This window comes from Mustela nigripes, chromosome 1, assembly GCF_022355385.1.
Source record: "Mustela nigripes isolate SB6536 chromosome 1, MUSNIG.SB6536, whole genome shotgun sequence".
Taxonomy (NCBI): Eukaryota; Metazoa; Chordata; class Mammalia; order Carnivora; family Mustelidae; genus Mustela; species Mustela nigripes.
The window spans coordinates 100,344,660-100,364,031 of NC_081557.1; the positions used below are offsets into that span (position 1 = coordinate 100,344,660).

Consider the following 19,372-nt stretch of genomic DNA (forward strand, 5'->3'; position numbering starts at 1 on the left):
ATGGCCTCAGGCAAACTTACTTACCTCTTGAAAGACCCTTTCTCCAAATACAGTCATATATTGAGATGCAGGGTGTTAGGGCTTCAACATGTAAATTTTGTTGGGGCCACCGTTCAGCCCATTACACTCTGCTCTTCCACAGCTAGGACAGCACCCTCACAAGTCTCCCCATTTTTCTTCATTACTTCCCACTAGGTGAGGACCAGCAGGAGGTCTTTGGTGTGCCCTCCAAAGTCCACCGTCCGTTCTCATCGAGCCAACTTGGAGAATGGGGATATCCACCCGAGAGCTGTTTCTCAACTTCACTATTGTCCTGATCACCGTAATTCTTATGTGGCTCCTTGTGAGGTCCTATCAGTACTGAGAAGCCATGTCACGCCCTGGGATTGACTGCAACTCTCGAGCTGCCTGCTGGATGTCCTGAGCACCCACTGCTGTCATGGGATGCCTTTCTCAGAACCCCAACTCACCTCTGACCCACAAGCACACCGTCTGAGGTCCTCTCCTGTTAGGATTGATTGTGTGTCCTCTAAAGATGCCGCCCACAAGGGCTGTCAAGTATCTGCAGTGAGCATTAGATCTATTCCTCAACTCTTCCTGCAAATGGGTTAGACAAACCACAAGGTTAAAATTAAATGATTCGTGATGACGTAGAATTGTAACAAACCCCTGATCTGTCTTCCCATACATCCCTTCTCCCCACACTGTCTGCCGCCAAACTCTCCATCAACCCATCAGAAGAAAGAAATGTTAGAGGAAGTCATTGTCAACCCCTGTAGCTATCATGTGAATAAAGTGAAGTCAACTGCAAAATGACTTCTGGGATTTATTTCGGCTTTTACTTGTGGTGCTGCATTTGACCCTTGGCTGGGATTGAAGTGACAAATGTTACAGTATTTCTGGCATTTGAGATAAGCTGAGATGCTTCAACTGCTGGGGATTTGAAACTACATCAATTAAGATTTGTCACATTTCAAATAATTCTGTTGACTCAGGGTTCCTCAGACTTTCCCTCTGGAGTAGTCCTGAGGATGGAGGGAGACGAAATTTCAGTGGGAGGTCTGGGGCATAGCCTGAAGTGTCCCCTTGAAGCAAAAAAATTTCCTTGAAGTCTTGCATTTTATCTTTAAAATTCACAAGAAATGGATATTGTATCCTATAACATCCGCTTGTTTGTTTTAATGTAAATATTTAAAATCATTGCCAAAGAGTAAAGTAAGACACGAATATTTCAGCTTATTACACATGATTATGCACTAGATCTAGTCACTAATAAACTATAGTTATAACAAGGAGAAAAACAGAAAATACACATTTACATATGTGTGTATGAAGTAGACATTTCTTAAACATGTTGCTAGGGAGCCCCATACTAAAGAGACCATACTTGTTCTTTCTGTCACTTCTGGGAAAAGAAACGTTGATTCACCTCTTCTTTCCGAGCCCCCTCAGGAAGGTGCTCCCAGCTGAGAATTCAGTCCATCTCTGGGGCAGTGCCTGCCTAACATCATGGTTCTCAGCCCTGGCCGCCCAGCTTATGTGCTTAGGGGTGACTTTTTAAAGTATTTATTCGTGATCCTTTTTGGACCAATTAGGTAGAAGCCTTAGGGGGTAGAGCCCAAGCATCTGCATTTTCCCAGATTCCTCTAGATGATTCTGTTGTGCAGCCAGAGTCGCACTAGCACTTCTCAAACCTTCATGTGATTATGGATCATTGGAAGCGAGCATTCTGATTTGTTTCAATTCTAATTCAGTCTGGACTGGGGCCTGAGAGCCTACATTTTATTTATTTTTATTTTTTAAAAAAATATTTTATTTATTTATTTGACAGAGAGAGATCACAAGTAGGCAGAGAGGCAGGCAGAGTGAGAGAGGGGGAAGCAGGCTCCCTGCTTAGCCCACTGTGGGGCTCGATCCCATCAACTCTGAGATCATGACCTGAGCCGAAGGCAGAGGCTTTAACCCACTGAGCCACCCAGGCACCCCCTACATTTTATTTTTTTAATTATTATTTTTAAAACTATTTAATTTATTTATTTGACAGAGCGAGCACAAGCAGAGGGAGCAGAAGAAGGAGAAGCAGGATCCCCTCTGAGCAAGGAGCCCAATGCAGGACTTGATCCAAGAACTTGGATCATGACCTGAGCCAAAGGCACACGCCTCACCGACTGAGCCACCCAGGCACCCCAAAAGGAGATCCCACTTTAAATAATCTTCTTGGTGAGGCTGGTGCTGTGGTCCAGGGTCTGCACATGAATCAATGCGTTAGAATCACCTGGGATCTTCAGAAAACCATCCAAACTTGAGCCCCCTTCCCAGGGGTTTGCAATCTAATTGGTCTGGGGTGAACCCAAACATCATTCTTTTTCAGAAGGATTCCAGGTGATTCTTCTGTGCAACCAATTACGAACCCGGATATAATTAAGGGAAAAATTGTTTTTTTGAAGGGTTCCCAGCAAAAGTTAGGAAATAGCAGTGTATGGTCCTCAATGTCCTGTTCCTCATTTTATTTCATTTCTTTCAAGATTGATTTATTTATTTTGGAGGGGAGGGGCAGAGGGAAAGGGGGAGGGAAAGCAGTGGACACCTCCCTCGCCCCACCCAGCCTTGAGCTCCGAGTCTGGCGAGACCGATGCAGGGCTCCATCCTCAGGACCCTGAGATCGTGACCTGAGCCAAAATCAAGAGTCGGTCCTGAGCCAGGTGGCCCTCCCCTTCCTATGTTAGAGTCAGACTACACACAGGGATGTGCAGTCGTTAATTTAGTGCGCAGTGCGCCTCCTCCTAGACAAGGGGCTCAGGGGCCCTTGGCAGAGGGTTATTAGTCTCTCCCTCATGCTAAGAAGACCTCAGACAATCTACGGCTGTTTGTGTCTGCGTTTGAGAAGGTGTGTGTATGGAGGTGGAGCAAGGAGTGGACAAAATGAGTGACAAGTCTCATCACCTCAGTCAGTGCTGGTGCCGACACTTACCAGACCCGCCAAGTACCGAGTCTGCTGTATACGAAGTTCTGTACTGGGCACTTTCCGCGTCTTACCCCATTTAGTAGATGTGGGAGCTGAGGACCACAGACCTCACTCGCCAGGGTGACAAAAGCACCATGCTCGTCTCTGTCAGGACTGCAAACAAATCATGCTTTATTATAGATCTCCAAACCATTTGATTATAAGGGTTTTTTTTAAAGATTTTATTTATTTATTTGACAGACAGAGATCACAAGTAGGCAGAGAGGCAGGCAGAGAGAGAGAGGGGGAAGCAGGCTCCCTGCTGAGCCCACTGTGGGGCTCGATCCCATCAACTCTGAGATCATGACCTGAGCCGAAGGCAGAGGCTTAACCCACTGAGCCACCCAGGCGTCCCTGATTATAAGTTTTCACCTTCACGTTCTTTAGCATTCTAGAACGTCACGCTAATGAGATAAAGGTAACAGCTGTAATTCTCTATGTAATTTCTCTGCTCTCTTGCCTTTCTCTTCCTCATTTGCTGTGATTGGATCTCCTGATGGGACCCATTTGCAGACCACAATATGAATCGCCTCTGCGGGCATAGAATAGCCATTAGCAAATGTATCTGATTTCCTCCAGGTTCAGGAGTCCTAGTCATTATACCTAAATTCCTGTTTGACTTATAAGTCTCCCCTCCCCTTTTTAAAGACTGTATTTATTTGAGAAGAATGAGCAAGAGAACATGAGTGGGGGGGCAAAGGGAGAGGGAGCAGGAGACTCCCCACAGAGCAGGGAGCCCAACGTGGGTTCAATCCTAGGACCCCAGGATCATGACCTGAGCCGAAGGCAGACACTTCATTGATGGAGACATCCAGGAGTCCTCTAAGTCTCCTTTTATGTACAACCTTCCCTGAGTCCTCAGGTACCTGAATGATCACAGTTCCCTCAGTGTTGGCCTCACCCACTGAAACAAGATGCTAGTTCTCGGCAACCAGAAGGCTGGATCCTACTTGTTATTCCAGCTCAGGAGCTTGAACGATCGCTAGCTTTAGTTTAGTTCGATCTTTAGTTCGTTCAATTTGACAAGCACCTATATGGAACTAGAATGTGTTGGGCATTATACCACCACTGGGGATGATAAAATAGCTAATAAGATGGGCAAGCCCCCTGCTCAAGGAGCATTTCATTTACTGAGGGAGACAGATATATGACTGTGTGGTTATAATAGCATAAGTTCTTCAATGGGAGGATAGGGTGGGTGTTGTTGGAAGAATTTCCAGGCAGAGGGAACAGCAAGAATAGAATTTCAAAGGTCAGACAGCTTGGCAATTCCAGGAAATTGAAAGTATCACCACAGCTAAAGCACAAGGACCTCTCCAACCAGACAGAAGTTATACCCCATGAGGGCGGGTCTCAAGGTTCTGACTGCCTCTGATATTCAAAGTTGGACGGTCTCTGGTTTTCCTCACTGTCATGCCTCCTCACTCACTGGAAGGGATCTCCGGCCCCCAGCAATCATCTGAATCATGCCTGGGCTTACATAGGAACCTGACACTGGGCCTGGGAACACCTGGCCACATGTACCCCCAGCAGTGAGGAGAGTTCTCCCCACTACCAACTCAACCTTGGGATAGCTCTCTGTTGGGTAATGATCTCTTTTCCTCACGAACCCCAGACTGCCCATTCAAGCACCTCGTAAAGCTGAGCTGCTCATAGTACAGTGGCAACCAACCATATAAATTTTAAAATGAGTTTGGAAGTTTTCCTTCCATTTCCATTTTTTAAAAAAGATTTTATTTATATATTTGACAGAAAGAGATCACAAGTAGGCAGAGTGGCAGGCAGAGAGAGAGAGAGGAGGAAGCAGACTCCCTGCTGAGCAGAAAGCCCTATGCGGGGCTCGATCCCAGGACCCTGAGATCATGACCTGAGCCAAAGGCAGCGGCTTAACCCACTGAGCCACCCAGGTGCCCCCCATTTCCATTTTTTGGAATAGTTTCAGGAGAATAGGTATTAGTTCTTCTTTAAATGTTTGGTAGAATTCCCCTGGGAAGCCGTCTGGGCCTGGGCTCTTGTTTTTTGGGAGACTTTTGATTACTACTTCAATTTCCTTGCTGGTTTTGGTCTGTTCAGGTTTTCTATTTCTTCCTGGTTCATGTTTGGTAGTTTATACATTCTAGGAATTCATCCATTTCTTCCAGATTGTCAAATTTGCTGGTGTATAGATGCTCCTAATATGTTCTTATTATTGTTTGTATTTCTTTGGTGTTGGTTGTGATCTCTCCTCTTTCACTCATGATTTTATTTATTTGGGTCCTTTCTTTTTTCTTTTTGATAAGTCTGGCCAGGAGTTTATCAATCTTATTAATTCTTTCAAAGAACCAGCTCCTAGTTTCATTGATCTCGTCTACTGTTCTTTTGGTTTCTGTTTCAGTGATTTCTGCTCTGGTCTTTATTATTTCTTTTCTCCTGCTGGGTTTAGGCTTTCTTTCCTATTCTTTCTACAACTCCTTTAGGTGTAGGGTTAGGCTGTGTACTTGAGACCTTTCTTGTTTCTTGAGAAAGGCTTGTATCGCTATATGCTTTCCTCTCAGGACCACCTTTGCTGCATGCAAAAGATTCTGAACAGTTATATTTTCATTTTCATTTGTTTCCATGAATTTTTAAAAATTCTTCTTTATTCCTGGTTGACCCATTCCTTCTTTAGTAGGGTGCTCTTTAGCTTCCATGTATTTGAGTTCTTTCCAACTTTCCTCTTGTGATTAAGTTTGAGTTTCAAAGCACTGTGGTCTGAAAATGTGTAGGAATGATCCCAATCTTTTGGTACTAGTTGAGACCTGATTTGTGATCCAGGATGTGATCTGTTTTGGAGAATGTTCCATGTGCTCTAAAGAAGAATGTGTATTCTGTTGCTTTGGGATGGAATGTTCTGAATATGTCTGTGATGTTCGTCTGGCCCAGTGTGTCATTTAGAGCTTTTATTTCCTTGTTGATCTTTTGCTTAGATGATCTGTCCATTTCAGTGAGGGGGTATTAAAGTCTCCTACTTTTACTGTATTATTGTCAATGTGTTTCTTTGATTTTGTAATTAATTGGCTTATATAATTGGCTGTTCCCATGTTAGGGGCGTAAATATTTACAAATGTTAGATTTTCTTGTTGGAGAGACCCTTTAAGTATGATATAATGTCCTTTTTCATCTCTTATTATAGTCTTTGGTTTAAAATCTAATTTATCTGATAGAAGTATTGCCAACCTAGCTTTCTTTTGATGTCCATTAGCATGGTAAATGGTTTTCTGCTGCAGAATCCTTCTTTAGAAGGCAGTCTCACATGAAAAGGTAAAGGTTGGATGTGCAGTTTTATTTTCTTCCACCTTCTTCCTATTCTTATTTGTTTAGAGTCAAAAGAGCAAGATTCGCAGAAAAAAAGGTGTTTCTTGTTCCACGGAGAGAGAAAGAAAAAGAGAGAACAAGCGGTGGAGAGGGAGGGAGAAGCAGACTCCCTGCTGAACAGGGATCCTGATGCAGGGCTCCCTCCCAGGACCCTGCTATCATGACCTGAGCTGAAGGCAGCCACCGAACTGACTGAGCACCCCAGGTGTGCGTCTCTAGGACACAATTCTTGTGCCATTCCACATGCGCACCAGCCATTTGGGTGCGTGAGATCTGTCATTCCTGTATGGGATCCCAGAGCCTTCCTTAGCAGGAAGGTATGTGTGTTACCTCCTTGAGACCTCACTACCCAGAATACTGTTCTGAATACCTAGAGTACCCCCATTAGGTAGGGATCAAATAAACTAAACTGGTTCTGTGCCTCTTTCCTCCACACACATTACCTGGCATTCTCCTAGATGTGTTTTATCATTTTCTTGCTTTTAGAATGTCTTTTAAAAATTTTTGGCATGGAAGACCTTTTTGAGCTGACTTATGTCTACCTGTAACTTCTCTTCTGTTTACCTGTCCCACGTGCCCCACTCCATCCCTCATTTCCCACTATCTCTTACTATTTGTAGTTTTCAAGCATGCCACGCTCTCTTACAGTGGTGTGACCTTGTACATCTCTTCCCTTTGCCTGAACTTTCTTCTCTTTCTTTTCCTGGCTAATGCATTTGTTAAGATTGCCATTAAGTGTTATTACCTCTTGGAGGTTATCCCCAGATGATTCTCTTTATGAGTTTCATGCCTCATGTGTTCTTAGCCTTTATCCCATTGCATAGTTTGTTGTCTCTCTCATTTCTTTTTAGTCCATGGGTGAGTGGGGGTGGGGGGTCTCGTTTCAAAGCTAAATTTTAGTTCCTAGCTGGTGGACCATCATCACTAGGTAAGTATCCATTGAATCCATCAGGAAATGCTTGGCTGGATGTAATAATCCTGGGAATAGACATGTACCTATTTCTTTGATTAGATACATGATCTCTGCTCACCACAGTGTAAGAAGAGGGAGCATGAAATCTGTGCTCTGAAAACTCTCTCACAGTAATGAACAAAGCAAACTTCCTTTAAACTTTAGACAGTTGAAACAGCTTTTCCAAAGGCAGTTTGCATCTTTATGAAGTATTCATGGGGCTTGCTTCTTTTGATCTATCTCTGTCACCACCATGAACAGTTTGACAGTATTTAGGAATGACTCAGCAAAGCCCAATGTGTTGAGCTCATATTTGAGTTCATCTACACAAACAGGGTGATACTGAAGAAATTTCCATTTTTTAAGTTGTATAAAGTTAGGGTTAAACTTCATTTATAAACACCATAGTTAAATAAAACCTACAGTCTATCTACTGTGTGTAAATAAGAGAAACTTATTTCTTTTATCTTGTTAAGTATCCATTTTCATTCATACCTTAAGAGTGAGAAGCCTGGACAGAAAGGCTCAGAAAGGACAGTTGATTAGTCCTAAAACAGAGCTAAGGAGAGGTGGAGCTGAGAAGCAAATCCAGTTCTTTCCAGCTCTGACCACAGAGAGCTCTTTTGAATCACATGGCTGCCCCTTTGCATTATCAGATGAGTGACTCTAGCACAGAAGGCACAATCCCTTAATCTGGGCTGTAAGTGCCAAAGGATAGTATATATCAGAGGTCTCCAGGCAAATAATTTAATTTCTCTATAGGTCAAACATACAGGGTGTGTAATATACATAACTCTATTTCCTAAGAGTTTGATACAAAGTCCTGGAATCATCTTTTCTTTGTTAGTCAACTGAGCAGTAGACAAGAAAGGACAAGAATAAATCACCCATCAGGGTGATTTAAGCTGTTTTCAATGGGTCAGTGTTAGGATTAAGTAGAAATGACAGCTCTGTCTACAGCACTAGCCTCTTATACACACTTGTAGGAGTTTGTCACATGGAGATGTTTTCATCTCCCATTCATTAGATCATTTTAAAATAAAGCACTGGAAAAAGTACGGTTTTTGGATTCACAGACTATATTTTGTGTATTAACCTGTGACCCCAGACAAATTACCGAACTTTTGTGAGCCACAGTTTTCTTAGCCAGAACAATAGAGAATAATATTTTCTTTGTAGGAAGTTTAGACATTATTTAGATATCCTGCGTTTAAGTAGAGTGTCTGGAAATGAGCAAATACTCATTAAACAATAGTTAGTATTGTAACATAAATAAAGCGTATACAATGTTTGGAACATTGTAACCCTTGGTGGTAAGGGATTCTGCTAAGATTTCAATGCTATTTCTTTTAAGAGGGAAAATGAAACACTTTGTAAAGTTTGATTTTTTTTTTTTTTAAAGCAGAGGAAAGGGATAGGAGAATGGCTGATTCCTTTACTCCAAAAGAGTACAGTATTTTCTCAAAATGTGAGGACCATTTGAATGATACCTGGATTCCTGTGCCAACCCCAAATCTACTGATGGAATCTCTAGGAGTAGGGTCTGGCTTGCTATCTTTTAAGCTTGCTGCCTAGATGATTCTTATTTCCCTAAAGCTTGAGAACCACGTATCTGCAACATCCACACATGCCAACCCACAAGATTTGCATCTCTAATACTACTAAGGATTTGGGTGCTGGCTGGACTCACAAATTCTCCCACTTTCACTTTCTCAGAGGGATCACAGAATTCTCACTCAATCCCCTTGAACTGCTAATTTATGTTCTTGTTCCTCCCTGTCTTTACAGGGAAAGCTCTCCTTGCACCCTCTATACCCTATTCTTAGTCGTTCCCATGCTGGATCTATAGATTCTCTCTCAAAAGCATTTGCTTCTTTGTACCTGCAGATTCAGATGCTCTCTACACCTCCACTAATACTAATACTAATACTAATACTAATACTAATACTATACTAATACTATTTCTAAACCTGAGGTTGTGTAATGTATTAGCTTGTATACAAGAGTTCTATTTGGATACATTTTCAAAGAAAATATTGGAACTGTCACTCAAATTTTGAAGCGTTAGAAACATAAACTTCAAGAGATCTTCCAAATTATGTTCCCATTTGACCTCATCTTCTTCCTGGCAATGAGACTGCACCCAAGGCTAGAACATCAGCAGAAAGCAGTCTTCTCATTAGACCTCAGATTTTAAAAAATGCAGAACTTTGTTATGTTCTCCCTGTGTGGGTAAAGTGAAAATGACTTTTCTCAGCAGCAGCTGTTTCATCCAGGGTCTGCCTGATGTGATACTGGTCTGGTAGCAATGTTCACAGGCTCCAGACAATACTGTCTGACCTAGATCCACCTGTGAATTGCTTCTCTTCCAACCACTTAGCCGCTTTAGAGTCCTCTGACACAGCCTCAAAAAGGCCACGGAGGAAAAAAAAAGTCTATTTTCAACACATGCTATAGTGACATGCAAAGTGATACCCAGCCCCCCTTCCCAAGTCCTGCCAAGTCCTAAGATGATTTGTCTTCACAATGCAACCTGTCTTAAATCCACTAACTTTAACAATGGTTCTGGACCAGTTCATTTTGAATACCACTTATGAAAGATCATATCATTGACATTGATTATTATTGATGATTAGCCTCTAAGCCATAATGTGTTCTCTTCCTGAGAATGCATATTTCATGATAGGTATCATGAAATATATTTTCCTTGAAAATGTCTGTACTTGTTCCCATCTTTTCTATCTTCTTCTGATATTTTCAGAAGCTTATATTTATACCATAATGATTAATATGACTATTGGCTGAGGCTATACTTAATCTGTAAATCAATCCCCCAAATAAAAGCACATTTTTTTCTATTTACAGCGAAAAGTCAAAGCAAGCCCCATCTTTAGTCCTAGCTACATAAACCACATGAGCCCTCTTCTATGGAGATGAGGATGAAGGAATATCTCCTATGGGAGAAAAGGATGCAGTAGTACCCAATAATAAGGCATGTATTTTGGTAAGTACTATTCTTTATTTGCAATTCAAAGATGTGCTTCTGAATATTAGATATGATGACTTAAAAAAAAAAGGTAACAGAAGTCTTTTTCTACCTGGGTGCCAATCAAAAAGAGAACTCAGCCTTTTTTTTTTTTTTTCAGGAGTGAAATAAATGCTGGGTGGTAGTTTTATGGTTTTATTAACACAAATGTGATATGCACACAAACTGTCTATTCATTTTCTTCATTGCACAGCCCGGCGTGGGGACTGGTGACTCTGGTTGCCAGCTGGGCTGTTTTGTCCACATCTTTGTGGTTCTTGGAGGAGACATTGTGAGCAGTCTCTGCACAGTCAGCTTTATTGTACATCAACCGCACTCCAAGCTCCTTGACATTGTGGAGTAGGAACTTCCGGAAGCCACTGGGCAACATGCGCTTTGTTGTCTTGTTGCTTCCGTAACCAATGTTGGGCATCAAGATCTGGCTCCTGAATCTTCTGTACACCCTATTGTCAATGCTTCTGGGTTTCCACCAGTTGTGCTTAATTTGGACATATTGGTCTGACGAGTTCCGGATGAACCTCTTGGTTCTCTTTTTTATGATTTTGTACTTCACCAGAAGTCTGAAGGCAGCCATGATGCCATTGACTCAAAGCTCATGGCGGTCAGTCTGTTGTTAGGTGGTCGGGCTGCAGCAGCAACCCCAAGGCCAGAAAACCAGTAAGAGATGGCTGTCAACTCCGCAGGCAGTGCCGAGAAAGAGAGGGGAAGGAACTCAGTCCTTTTCAAAAAAATTTTTAAAATTTAAATTATAGTTAGTTAACAGTCAGTGCAATATTGGCTTCAGGAGTACAATTCAGTGATTTGTCACTTATATACAACACCCAATGCTCATTATAACAAGTGAAGAATTCAGACCTGAAATATGAGTTATATATCTTACTATACTATTTAATTAAAACCGGTTATAACGCTTCATTATAATGTCTTATATTTTCTGGAAAGAGAAACTTACTCAAATTTTGTTTAGCTGGAGTTTCCCTGAGGCTTTTGGAACTCTTTGGTAAAGTGAGTGTTCTTAAGCTACTCTTGCACTATGGCAAACAACATGGAAATAGTGTTGACAAAAAATACAAAGTTTCTTAAAAAGGAAGAAAGAAAGAAAAAACCAGAAACCTTTCAAATGAAGTCTTCATGTTGGGCAGCATCCGATGATGATACTTAAACCAGACCAAGTGATGTAGGCACAACTTCAATGGAGAGGCAGGAGAAGTTCCCCCACAATAATTTGGGGCTAATCTCAAACATAGGGAGTCACTTTCTCTTCACTACCAGACCGATAAAATTTCTGGAATGTTTCAGCTAGAGAGAATTTCAAAGATACTTGTCTCAACAGTGAAATTTTAGGGTGGGCAGCCAAGCTTAAAAAAGTTAAGCAACTACTCTTGATCTGTTAGTTGCAATTTGGTGGCAAGAAGCCACATATCCTGATGTTTAGGCCACCATTTTCCAACTGACACCACCAAATAATTGGATTTCTGTGATGGAATCTCTCTTCATAGCTCTCAGATAGGAAGGAAAAGGGCAAAATCCAGTTCTTTTAGGCTGTGGCCCAAAGAGTAGATCTCAGTGTTTGTATACAACTGGAAATATGTGATTATGTGGCTCCCCAAGGCCAAGTTTGCCTTGCCATAGGCCAGAAAATACATTGGGACTTCATCTTGGCTAGATGTCCAGGCCCCTCTGCGCAGAATTCAGCTAATAGTGCAGTTACCCAAAAAGTGTGGGCTCAGGTGTTTGGATTAGAAAACTGCAGGCTCTCCTGGAATTTTTCTTTAGAGTATTTAGCCTTTATTATTATGGCTGGAAGGAGGAAAATTTTAGCCACAGGGAGGAACAAACAGCTCCTGTGACCTCTGAGATTTCCTACAATATCACTGGATGCTTTCCCTGAGAACTTTCTTTACAACTCAGATGCTGAAACCAGCTGCTTTCAGATATATTTGCTACTCTCAAGGAACATGATCTAAATATGAATCATCACGGGCACCAAGACCTTGGCTAGAAAATCTTCCTAGTGACATAGTATCCTATTCCCTGAGTGATGCCAGAGGAATTCTTTCCACAGCTTCTTCCTCAGAAGAGAGGCAATAGGGCATAGTGGAAAAAGCTCTGGCTTTGGCTACCGCTGAAGTATTCATCCTGACTCAGCCATTTACAGGCTGTGTGACCTATGATAAGCAAAATAATTTCCCAGAGCTGCAATGTCCAATCTAAAAATGGAGATAATGTTATGTACCTCCAAAGGTAGTGAAAAAGTAGAAATAGTACATATAAAATACTCTAATACAGTAGATTCTAGATATTATAACTTATAACTATGACACATAGGTTGAGTGTGATTACTAGAACGGAGCACCATCTCTCTATAAGGTAAGCTTGTGAGATTTACTACCCCACTAAATCCTACACATGAATCAGAGCATGTGTGTGTTGGGGGTGGGAGTTTATATGAGAGAAGGCAAGAATAAGAAATAAGATCTGCGGTGCCTGGGTGGCTCACTCAGTTAAGGGTCCATCTCTTGATTTGGTGCAAGTTATGATCTCAGGGTGGTGTGACTGAGCACATGGGCTCTGCGCTGAGTGGGAGGGGAGGGTCTGCTTTACTCCCTCTCTCTCAGCCAACCCCCCCAAATAAATAAATAAATCTTTTAAAAAAATCTTATTTATTTATTTGACAGACAGAGATCACAAGTAGGCAGAGAGGCAGGCAGAGAGAGAGGAGGAAGCAGCTCCCTGCTGAGCAGAGAGCCCGATGCGGGGCTCAATCCCAGGACCCTGGGATCATGACCTGAGCCGAAGGCAGAGGCTTTAACCCACTGAGCCACCCAAGCACCCCAAATAAATAAACCTTTTTTAAAAAAACAAGAAAGATCTAATTTTCACCTTTTTTAAAAAAAACTAAGGTGTTAGTATTCTCTTTTCTCCTTACCTTTCTTGTTACTTACTTTACTGAGAATACCTCTGTAGTTTCCCCATTAGATATGATATTTGATGTAAATTTCTGGTAGATAACTTTTACCTCATAAGGATAATTTCTTTTCTTTTTAAAATTTCTTTTCTATTTTGAATTAGCTAATTAAAAGAACCAGGGTATGGGTTTAGCTTTACCAAATGTTATTCCTTTTTTTTCTCATTTGATCTGGTAATGAATTAATCTACTTACATTCCTGGGATATATCCTACCTGATCAGAATGTATCACTCTTTCACCGTACTACCAGTTAGGGTGGCCAGTAATGCTGGCGGCAAAGATTTGCACAAAAAAGTAGAGCAATAAGCAAGGCAGAGTTTATTTACTCTCCAAGGGTGGAGAGAGGCCAGGCATGGAGGGAGATATTGGACCTATGTTTGTTAGGCTGGGCCTTTTAAGGGATTTTACAGTGTGGGTTGCGGTTGTGCCCACAGGGGAGGGTTTGTAAGAAAGGTCAACTCTTGGCCAGGTAGAACAGGAGTAACAAGTTTCAGAGTCAGGGGCCAGGGTGGGGGTGGGGTGGAGGTGGGGAAGCCTCTGCCCAGGGCCCTTCCGGAATGTGTGTTGTGGTTTGGTTGGAGAGGAATATGTTTTGTAGTTGTCTGTTTTCTGAGGATGAGGGGCTCCATGACCTGGAAAAACAAAGAGTCAGGGCCAAGTACAGACACCCTCGAGTTTTGTCAGTAAGCTTGGCCGGGGAGGGGTCTTTGAATAGAACCCTTTCGCTACCAGAGTCAGAGTCAGAGCAGTTCATGAAGAGCTCAAGAAGTGGCTTCATACACAGAATTAGGGCCTTCATTTCTTTGGTTCTCACTCTTCTGTGATTTTTCCAATATTCCCTAGCTCTCAAGAGCACCTTTTCATGGTCCTTAGAAAGCTGGAGTTAGAAAGCAGGAGTACTGGTTTTGTTGTTGTTGTTGTTGTTTTTCCATGCAGTTGCATACTTTCCATAGCTGGGTCTGCCTCTACAAAGAGTAGAAACAAGAGGGAGAAAACAATAGAGTTTCCTTCAACACTCTTCCGATCTCAGGGACTCCTTTTCTCAGTTCTCATGTAATAAGGAAGGATTTTCTCCAGATTTTAGGTGCCTGCAACTCATCACAGCTGCTTTGTTGCAAGAGTTGTGGCTTTATGACTACACAGGGCAGGGTCAGGAGATAAATAAAAGAAAAAAGTGGGAGATTTTCTTCAAATTCACAATCCCCTACCTGGTCCTCTGACTAGAAAAGAGAGGTTTCTCTGGGAGCTAGTCTGTTGACACATGCTGTATAGTTCCAGGATTTGGGCTTGTCCTAGAAACTGAATTAAGACTGGAGCAGAAAAATAACCAGAAAACTCACTATTTTAATAGTTGTTAGATGATTTTAGAGAAAGATATAGAGTGAGGTTTATTCATTTTAGGCAAAAGTAGAAGTGCCTGAAGTCTAGATTTGAACCATCTAACCCCCTGACCAGATTAAGATGATACAGATTCTTAAGTGGGGCAGTGGTCTGGTGCAGCAAATGAAAATCCTCTTGGGAGAGACTCTCTCATAATCCTAGAGCTCCATTTATTTTTATAATTTCTGATATGGAATATCTACACTCAATTAAAAAAGGCCCATGAAGATACACAAGAAGATAATAAAAAATGAGAAACAACAGACAATAAAGAAGACCCACAGACACGGACTTTGAAATAACTACTAACATGGTCAAGGAAAAAATATATAGTTATAAAGTTGTCCCTTATATTCTCTAATAGCTTTTAATATTCTCTGTATCTACAACTTGGTCTTCCTTTAGAAGACTGGCAAGCTGCGGCTGCCTTTTTGCTTTGTTTTTCCCTGCGAAAACATTTATTTTTCCATTTGGTCTAGGTGTGGGAAAGGTCTTGTGCAGGGCCGAAAAGCTGTCTAGTGGCTGCACTGGGAGGCTCAGGCAGAAGCTCCGACACCAGGGGGACATGAAGGGGACACTACAGGGGCCCCTCAAAGCCTGCTGGGCTCCAGAGGCTCTGGTTGTGCTTGAGAGCTGAGTCAGGGGGCCGCCATCTTCCTGATGGGGTCACCTCCTCACCCCGGAAGTGGTTCTCCGAGAGCTCACAGACATGGGGGCCTGCGCTGGCAGGGCACGCCTGAGGGCCCTGGCTCTGGGCGGGCGCCCCTCACATTCTTCTCCCCTCACGTTCTTCTCCTCCAATTCAGGACCCACACGATGGGAAGACAAGTTCATGTACTTTGAGTTCCCTCAGCCTTTGCCTGTGTGTGGTGACATCAAAGTAGAGTTCTTCCACAAGCAGAACAAGATGCTAAAAAAGGACAAAATGTTTCACTTTTGGGTAAACACATTCTTCATACCAGGACCAGAGAAAACCTCAGAAGAAGTAGAAAATGGAAGTCTCTGTGATCAAGGAATTATTAGTATTTGCAGTATAGAACGTGCAGATAATGACAAGGAATATCTAGTACTCACTCTAACAAAAAATGATCTCGACAAAGCAAACAAAGACAAGGCCAACCAATACTTTTCTCCAAATTTTAAGGTGAAGCTGTACTTCACGAAAACAGTAGAGGAGCCGTCAAATCCCGAGGCTAGCAGTTCAACTTCTTTAACACCAGATGTTAGTGACAATGAACCTGATCATTATAGATATTCTGACACCACTGACTCTGATCCAGAGAATGAACCTTTTGATGAAGATCAGCATACACAAATTACAAAAGTCTGAATTTTTTTTTTTTAATCAAGAGGGATAAAACACCATGAAAACAAACTTGAATAAACTGAAATTGGACCTTTTTTTTTTTTTAATGGCAATAGGACATTGTGTCAGATTACCAGTGATAGGAACAATTCTCTTTTCCTGACCAATCTTGTTTTACCCTATACATCCACAGGGTTTTGACACTTGTCCAGTTGAAAAAAGGTTGTGTAGCTGTGTCATGTATATACCTTTTTGTGTCAAAAGGACATTTAAAATTCAATTAGGATAAATAAAGATGGCACTTTCCCATTTTATTCCAGTTTTATTAAAAAAAAAAAAAAAGCCACCCTGGTGGCTTCCAGGGCGGCCTGGGGGCCACCCCACTCGTCGGTGGAGGCCTTGTGCAGGTCCTGGAAGAGGGCGCAGCCCCGTGCTGGGTTGGCACCTTCCAGAGACGCCGGGGTCCTTGCGCTTCTCCTCAGGTGATTCTGACTGAAGTGGCCGCGCGGTGCAGAGCCACGTGGAGGCAGCGGACACCGGAGCCCCGAGACAGGTGGGCTGGCACCCGGCCGGTGGGCGTCGCGAGTGGGGTGCACTCGGGCTCCGCCTGGCCTGACTAGTCCTGACGTATCCGGGTGTGCGAACGTGGCGGGCACGAGCGAGCGCGTGGGCCGGTGCCGCGGGGGAGGCTGCGGACGGGCTTCTCGAGGTCGCGACTGGGAAGGAGGGTGGAGGGTGGTCGGAGGCCAGACCAAGGGGCGTCTGGGGGTCTGTGCCGTCCACACCCTGAGAAAGCTGGGGGCAGCCGGGCCTCACTTTCGGGCGCACCGCCCGCCCTTCTAGTAAATGGGTTGAGTTCGCTGTATGGGAGTGTGGGGGAATCCCTTTAGAAGAAAAGAATGTGGGATGCGTGGGAGGCTCAGTCAGTGAAGTGTCTGCTTTGGGCTCGGGTCCTGGGATCCAGCCCCACAACTGGCTCCTTGCTCAGCGGGGAGCCTGCTCCTCCCTCTGCCCACCGCTCTCCCTGCGTGTGTTTATTCCTTCTCTGACAACATCTTTAAGGGAAAAAAAAAAAAAAAAAAAAGGAAGAAAAAGTGTTACAAATTCAGCGACCTTTCCAGAATAAACAGTACTACGGCCTGTCTGGAGTAGAGTAGACGAATTAGAGTCAGTCTAACTAGTAGACTAGTTAGAGTCACTTGTACTTGGCCCATATTTTTATTTCTAAAATTTTATTTACTTCTATATTTTGAGATTTTATTTTTAAATAATCTCTACACCCGAAGTGGGGCTCAGACTCGAAACCCGCGGATCTACTACAGTCGCGTGTCCTACAGGATGAGCCAGTCAGGCGCCCCTGGAGCTAAATCCAGACTTTATTAAAAAAAAAAAAAAAATTCATCTTACCCATTTGGACTATAGTCCCCAGGTTATTTGAGTGCCCTCTTTTTTTGAGAGGTAACATTTTCTTCAGAGAATGTTACCTTTGTTTGGGGATTTGTTCCCTTCTGTCCTGCCTCATCTTAATTTTGTGAATTTTCTTCTCCTATCCCTTGGAAAGGCTTAGGATTCCCCTAGAGGTGGCCCTCTTACTTGCCTCAGGTAACACTGAAAAGGGAAAAGGTTTTAAAATTTACTCAAATTTGTTGCTGCAGTTACAGAACCATCATATATATCCCGGTGAGTGTCAATTGTCAATTTCAGTCAAAATTAGTTCAAAGGAACTGATACTCCAGCAGTAGCAGAATTCAGGAATAAAGGAGTTTTGTATTTGTAAAAGGCACGGTACTATGCTTGGCTCATCTTTGGGTCTCCAGGGCATGAAGCGTGGCTGCAAGAGCATAGCACTGCCACGTCATGGGGCTTTGTTCGTAATGGAGGCAAATGAGAAGAGGCCAGTGTCTGTGGAGCACTGCACATGGAGTAATTTCAGAGCAACTTTCTTTGAATATGGTTTCTCTTAAGTAAAAACAGGTACATAACTGGAAATGCATCTCCCCACTCCCATTGCCTTTCTTACCACAGTGTCCAAGCAGTATCTGCTGATCTATAAATTATATACTCTTTTCAGACAAATGCAGTATTTTAATTAATTTGCTGCATGATTAATTTTAATTTTTTTATCCCTTCTGTTTGAACATTTTATTTACAGTTACATGGTTAATCATGGCACATGATATGATTTATGTGCTTTACATGGGCATTGCTCAGAATTTGTCTGTTCTCTCGGTTGACGTACTTCTACATCCAAGTGTCTTTGGTTAAAATCCCAAGAGATGGACACGTCCCATCTACATGGTTGCTTTCTCGCTTTCTTTTTAGAGGATTTTCCAACATGGTAAGGTGTGGAGTACTGTGAGATGTCCTTCCATCTATTCCACCACCCCTCTTTCTTTTATTATTCCATTATTACTTATGAAGGGCTAATTTGTGATCTAGACAAGATATAAAACCTGAGTCAGAGATGCCTGGGTGGTGCAGTCATTTCAGTGTCTGACTCTTGGTTTCAGCTCAGGTGGTGACTTGGGGTTGTGAGACTGAGGCCCGCATCCAGCTACATGCTCAGTGCAGAGTCTGGGAATCTCTCTCTCTCTCTCTGCCCATTCTACTCGTGCTCTCTTTCTCTCTTTCACTCTCTCCACAATAAATAAATCTTAAAAAGAAAGTTAAACCCAAGCCAAAACATTTTTTTTTTTCAAAAATCAGATGATGTTGGTGATTGCAGCTATAAAATGAATGACCCCAGGGGTAGCACTGCGGAGGGAAATCAGTACCCCCTTGTTAAGGAGATGAATCCTTTGCCTGGAACAAGTCTTTCTGGAAATTTCTAGCTTTACTCCTGAATTCCCTCAAGAGTTTTGGTTCATACCCAGATGTGTGAACAAATCCATACACAGCAGAGGGCGCCCCAGTATAACACTAAAGCCCCAGGGCCACTGAACAGCTCTGCAGTTAACTGGGTTTGTGCTCAGTTCTTATAGCTCTGGTGATAGCTGTTCAACAAACATCTGGTGAGTGTTTATTATGTGCCAGGCACATATACACTTTAGGCACTTCAGACACGAAGATGAATTTGGCTCAGTTCCTGCTCTCAAGAAACTTACATGCAGCCGAATAGGGGAGATGAGAGTATGTGTTAACTAAAAATCACAACAGCTAACATTTATTTTCCACTTACTATGCTTCACACACCATGCTAAGGGTTTTGCCTTCATAGTCTCATCTATTATTCATGAGATTTCTAGAAGTCAGGTACTGTTGTTATGGCTGGCACCACACTGAGCTGTGCTGTAACTAAGAAATAAGAGTGCTTGGGAAGAAATAAGAAAGACTTAAGTCTACTGAAGGGAGTCGGAGGTGAAAGAAATAAGACAGTGACAT

General features: G+C 42.6%; 3 protein-coding genes across 3 annotated transcripts; 2 read left to right on the forward strand and 1 right to left on the reverse strand.

Annotated features, from left to right (window-relative positions):
* The first annotated feature begins 202 nt into the window (after positions 1 to 202).
* SLN (sarcolipin) lies at positions 203 to 584 on the forward strand. Its single transcript, XM_059392889.1, has one exon. The coding sequence runs from the start codon at positions 269 to 271 to the stop codon at positions 362 to 364; it is 96 nt and encodes a 31-aa protein (XP_059248872.1). The 5' UTR covers positions 203 to 268; the 3' UTR covers positions 365 to 584.
* A 9,920-nt stretch (positions 585 to 10,504) lies between these two features.
* On the reverse strand, positions 10,505 to 10,909 carry LOC132013161 (large ribosomal subunit protein eL32-like). The gene has a single exon (XM_059392896.1). It carries the CDS (start codon positions 10,907 to 10,909, stop codon positions 10,505 to 10,507), a length of 405 nt encoding a protein of 134 aa, XP_059248879.1.
* Positions 10,910 to 15,394: 4,485 nt separating this feature from the next.
* Positions 15,395 to 16,305, forward strand: LOC132021573 (phosphatidylinositol 3,4,5-trisphosphate 3-phosphatase and dual-specificity protein phosphatase PTEN-like). The gene has a single exon (XM_059406172.1). The coding sequence runs from the start codon at positions 15,395 to 15,397 to the stop codon at positions 16,013 to 16,015; it is 621 nt and encodes a 206-aa protein (XP_059262155.1). The 3' UTR covers positions 16,016 to 16,305.
* Positions 16,306 to 19,372: the final 3,067 nt, after the last annotated feature.

Bases quoted from the DNA above. Each gene is read 5' to 3' on its own strand.
- LOC132013161 (XM_059392896.1), bottom strand. From the start codon at position 10,909: ATGGCTGCCTTCAGACTTCTGGTGAAGTACAAAATCATAAAAAAGAGA.
- LOC132021573 (XM_059406172.1), top strand. From the start codon at position 15,395: ATGGGGGCCTGCGCTGGCAGGGCACGCCTGAGGGCCCTGGCTCTGGGC.
- SLN (XM_059392889.1), top strand. From the start codon at position 269: ATGGGGATATCCACCCGAGAGCTGTTTCTCAACTTCACTATTGTCCTG.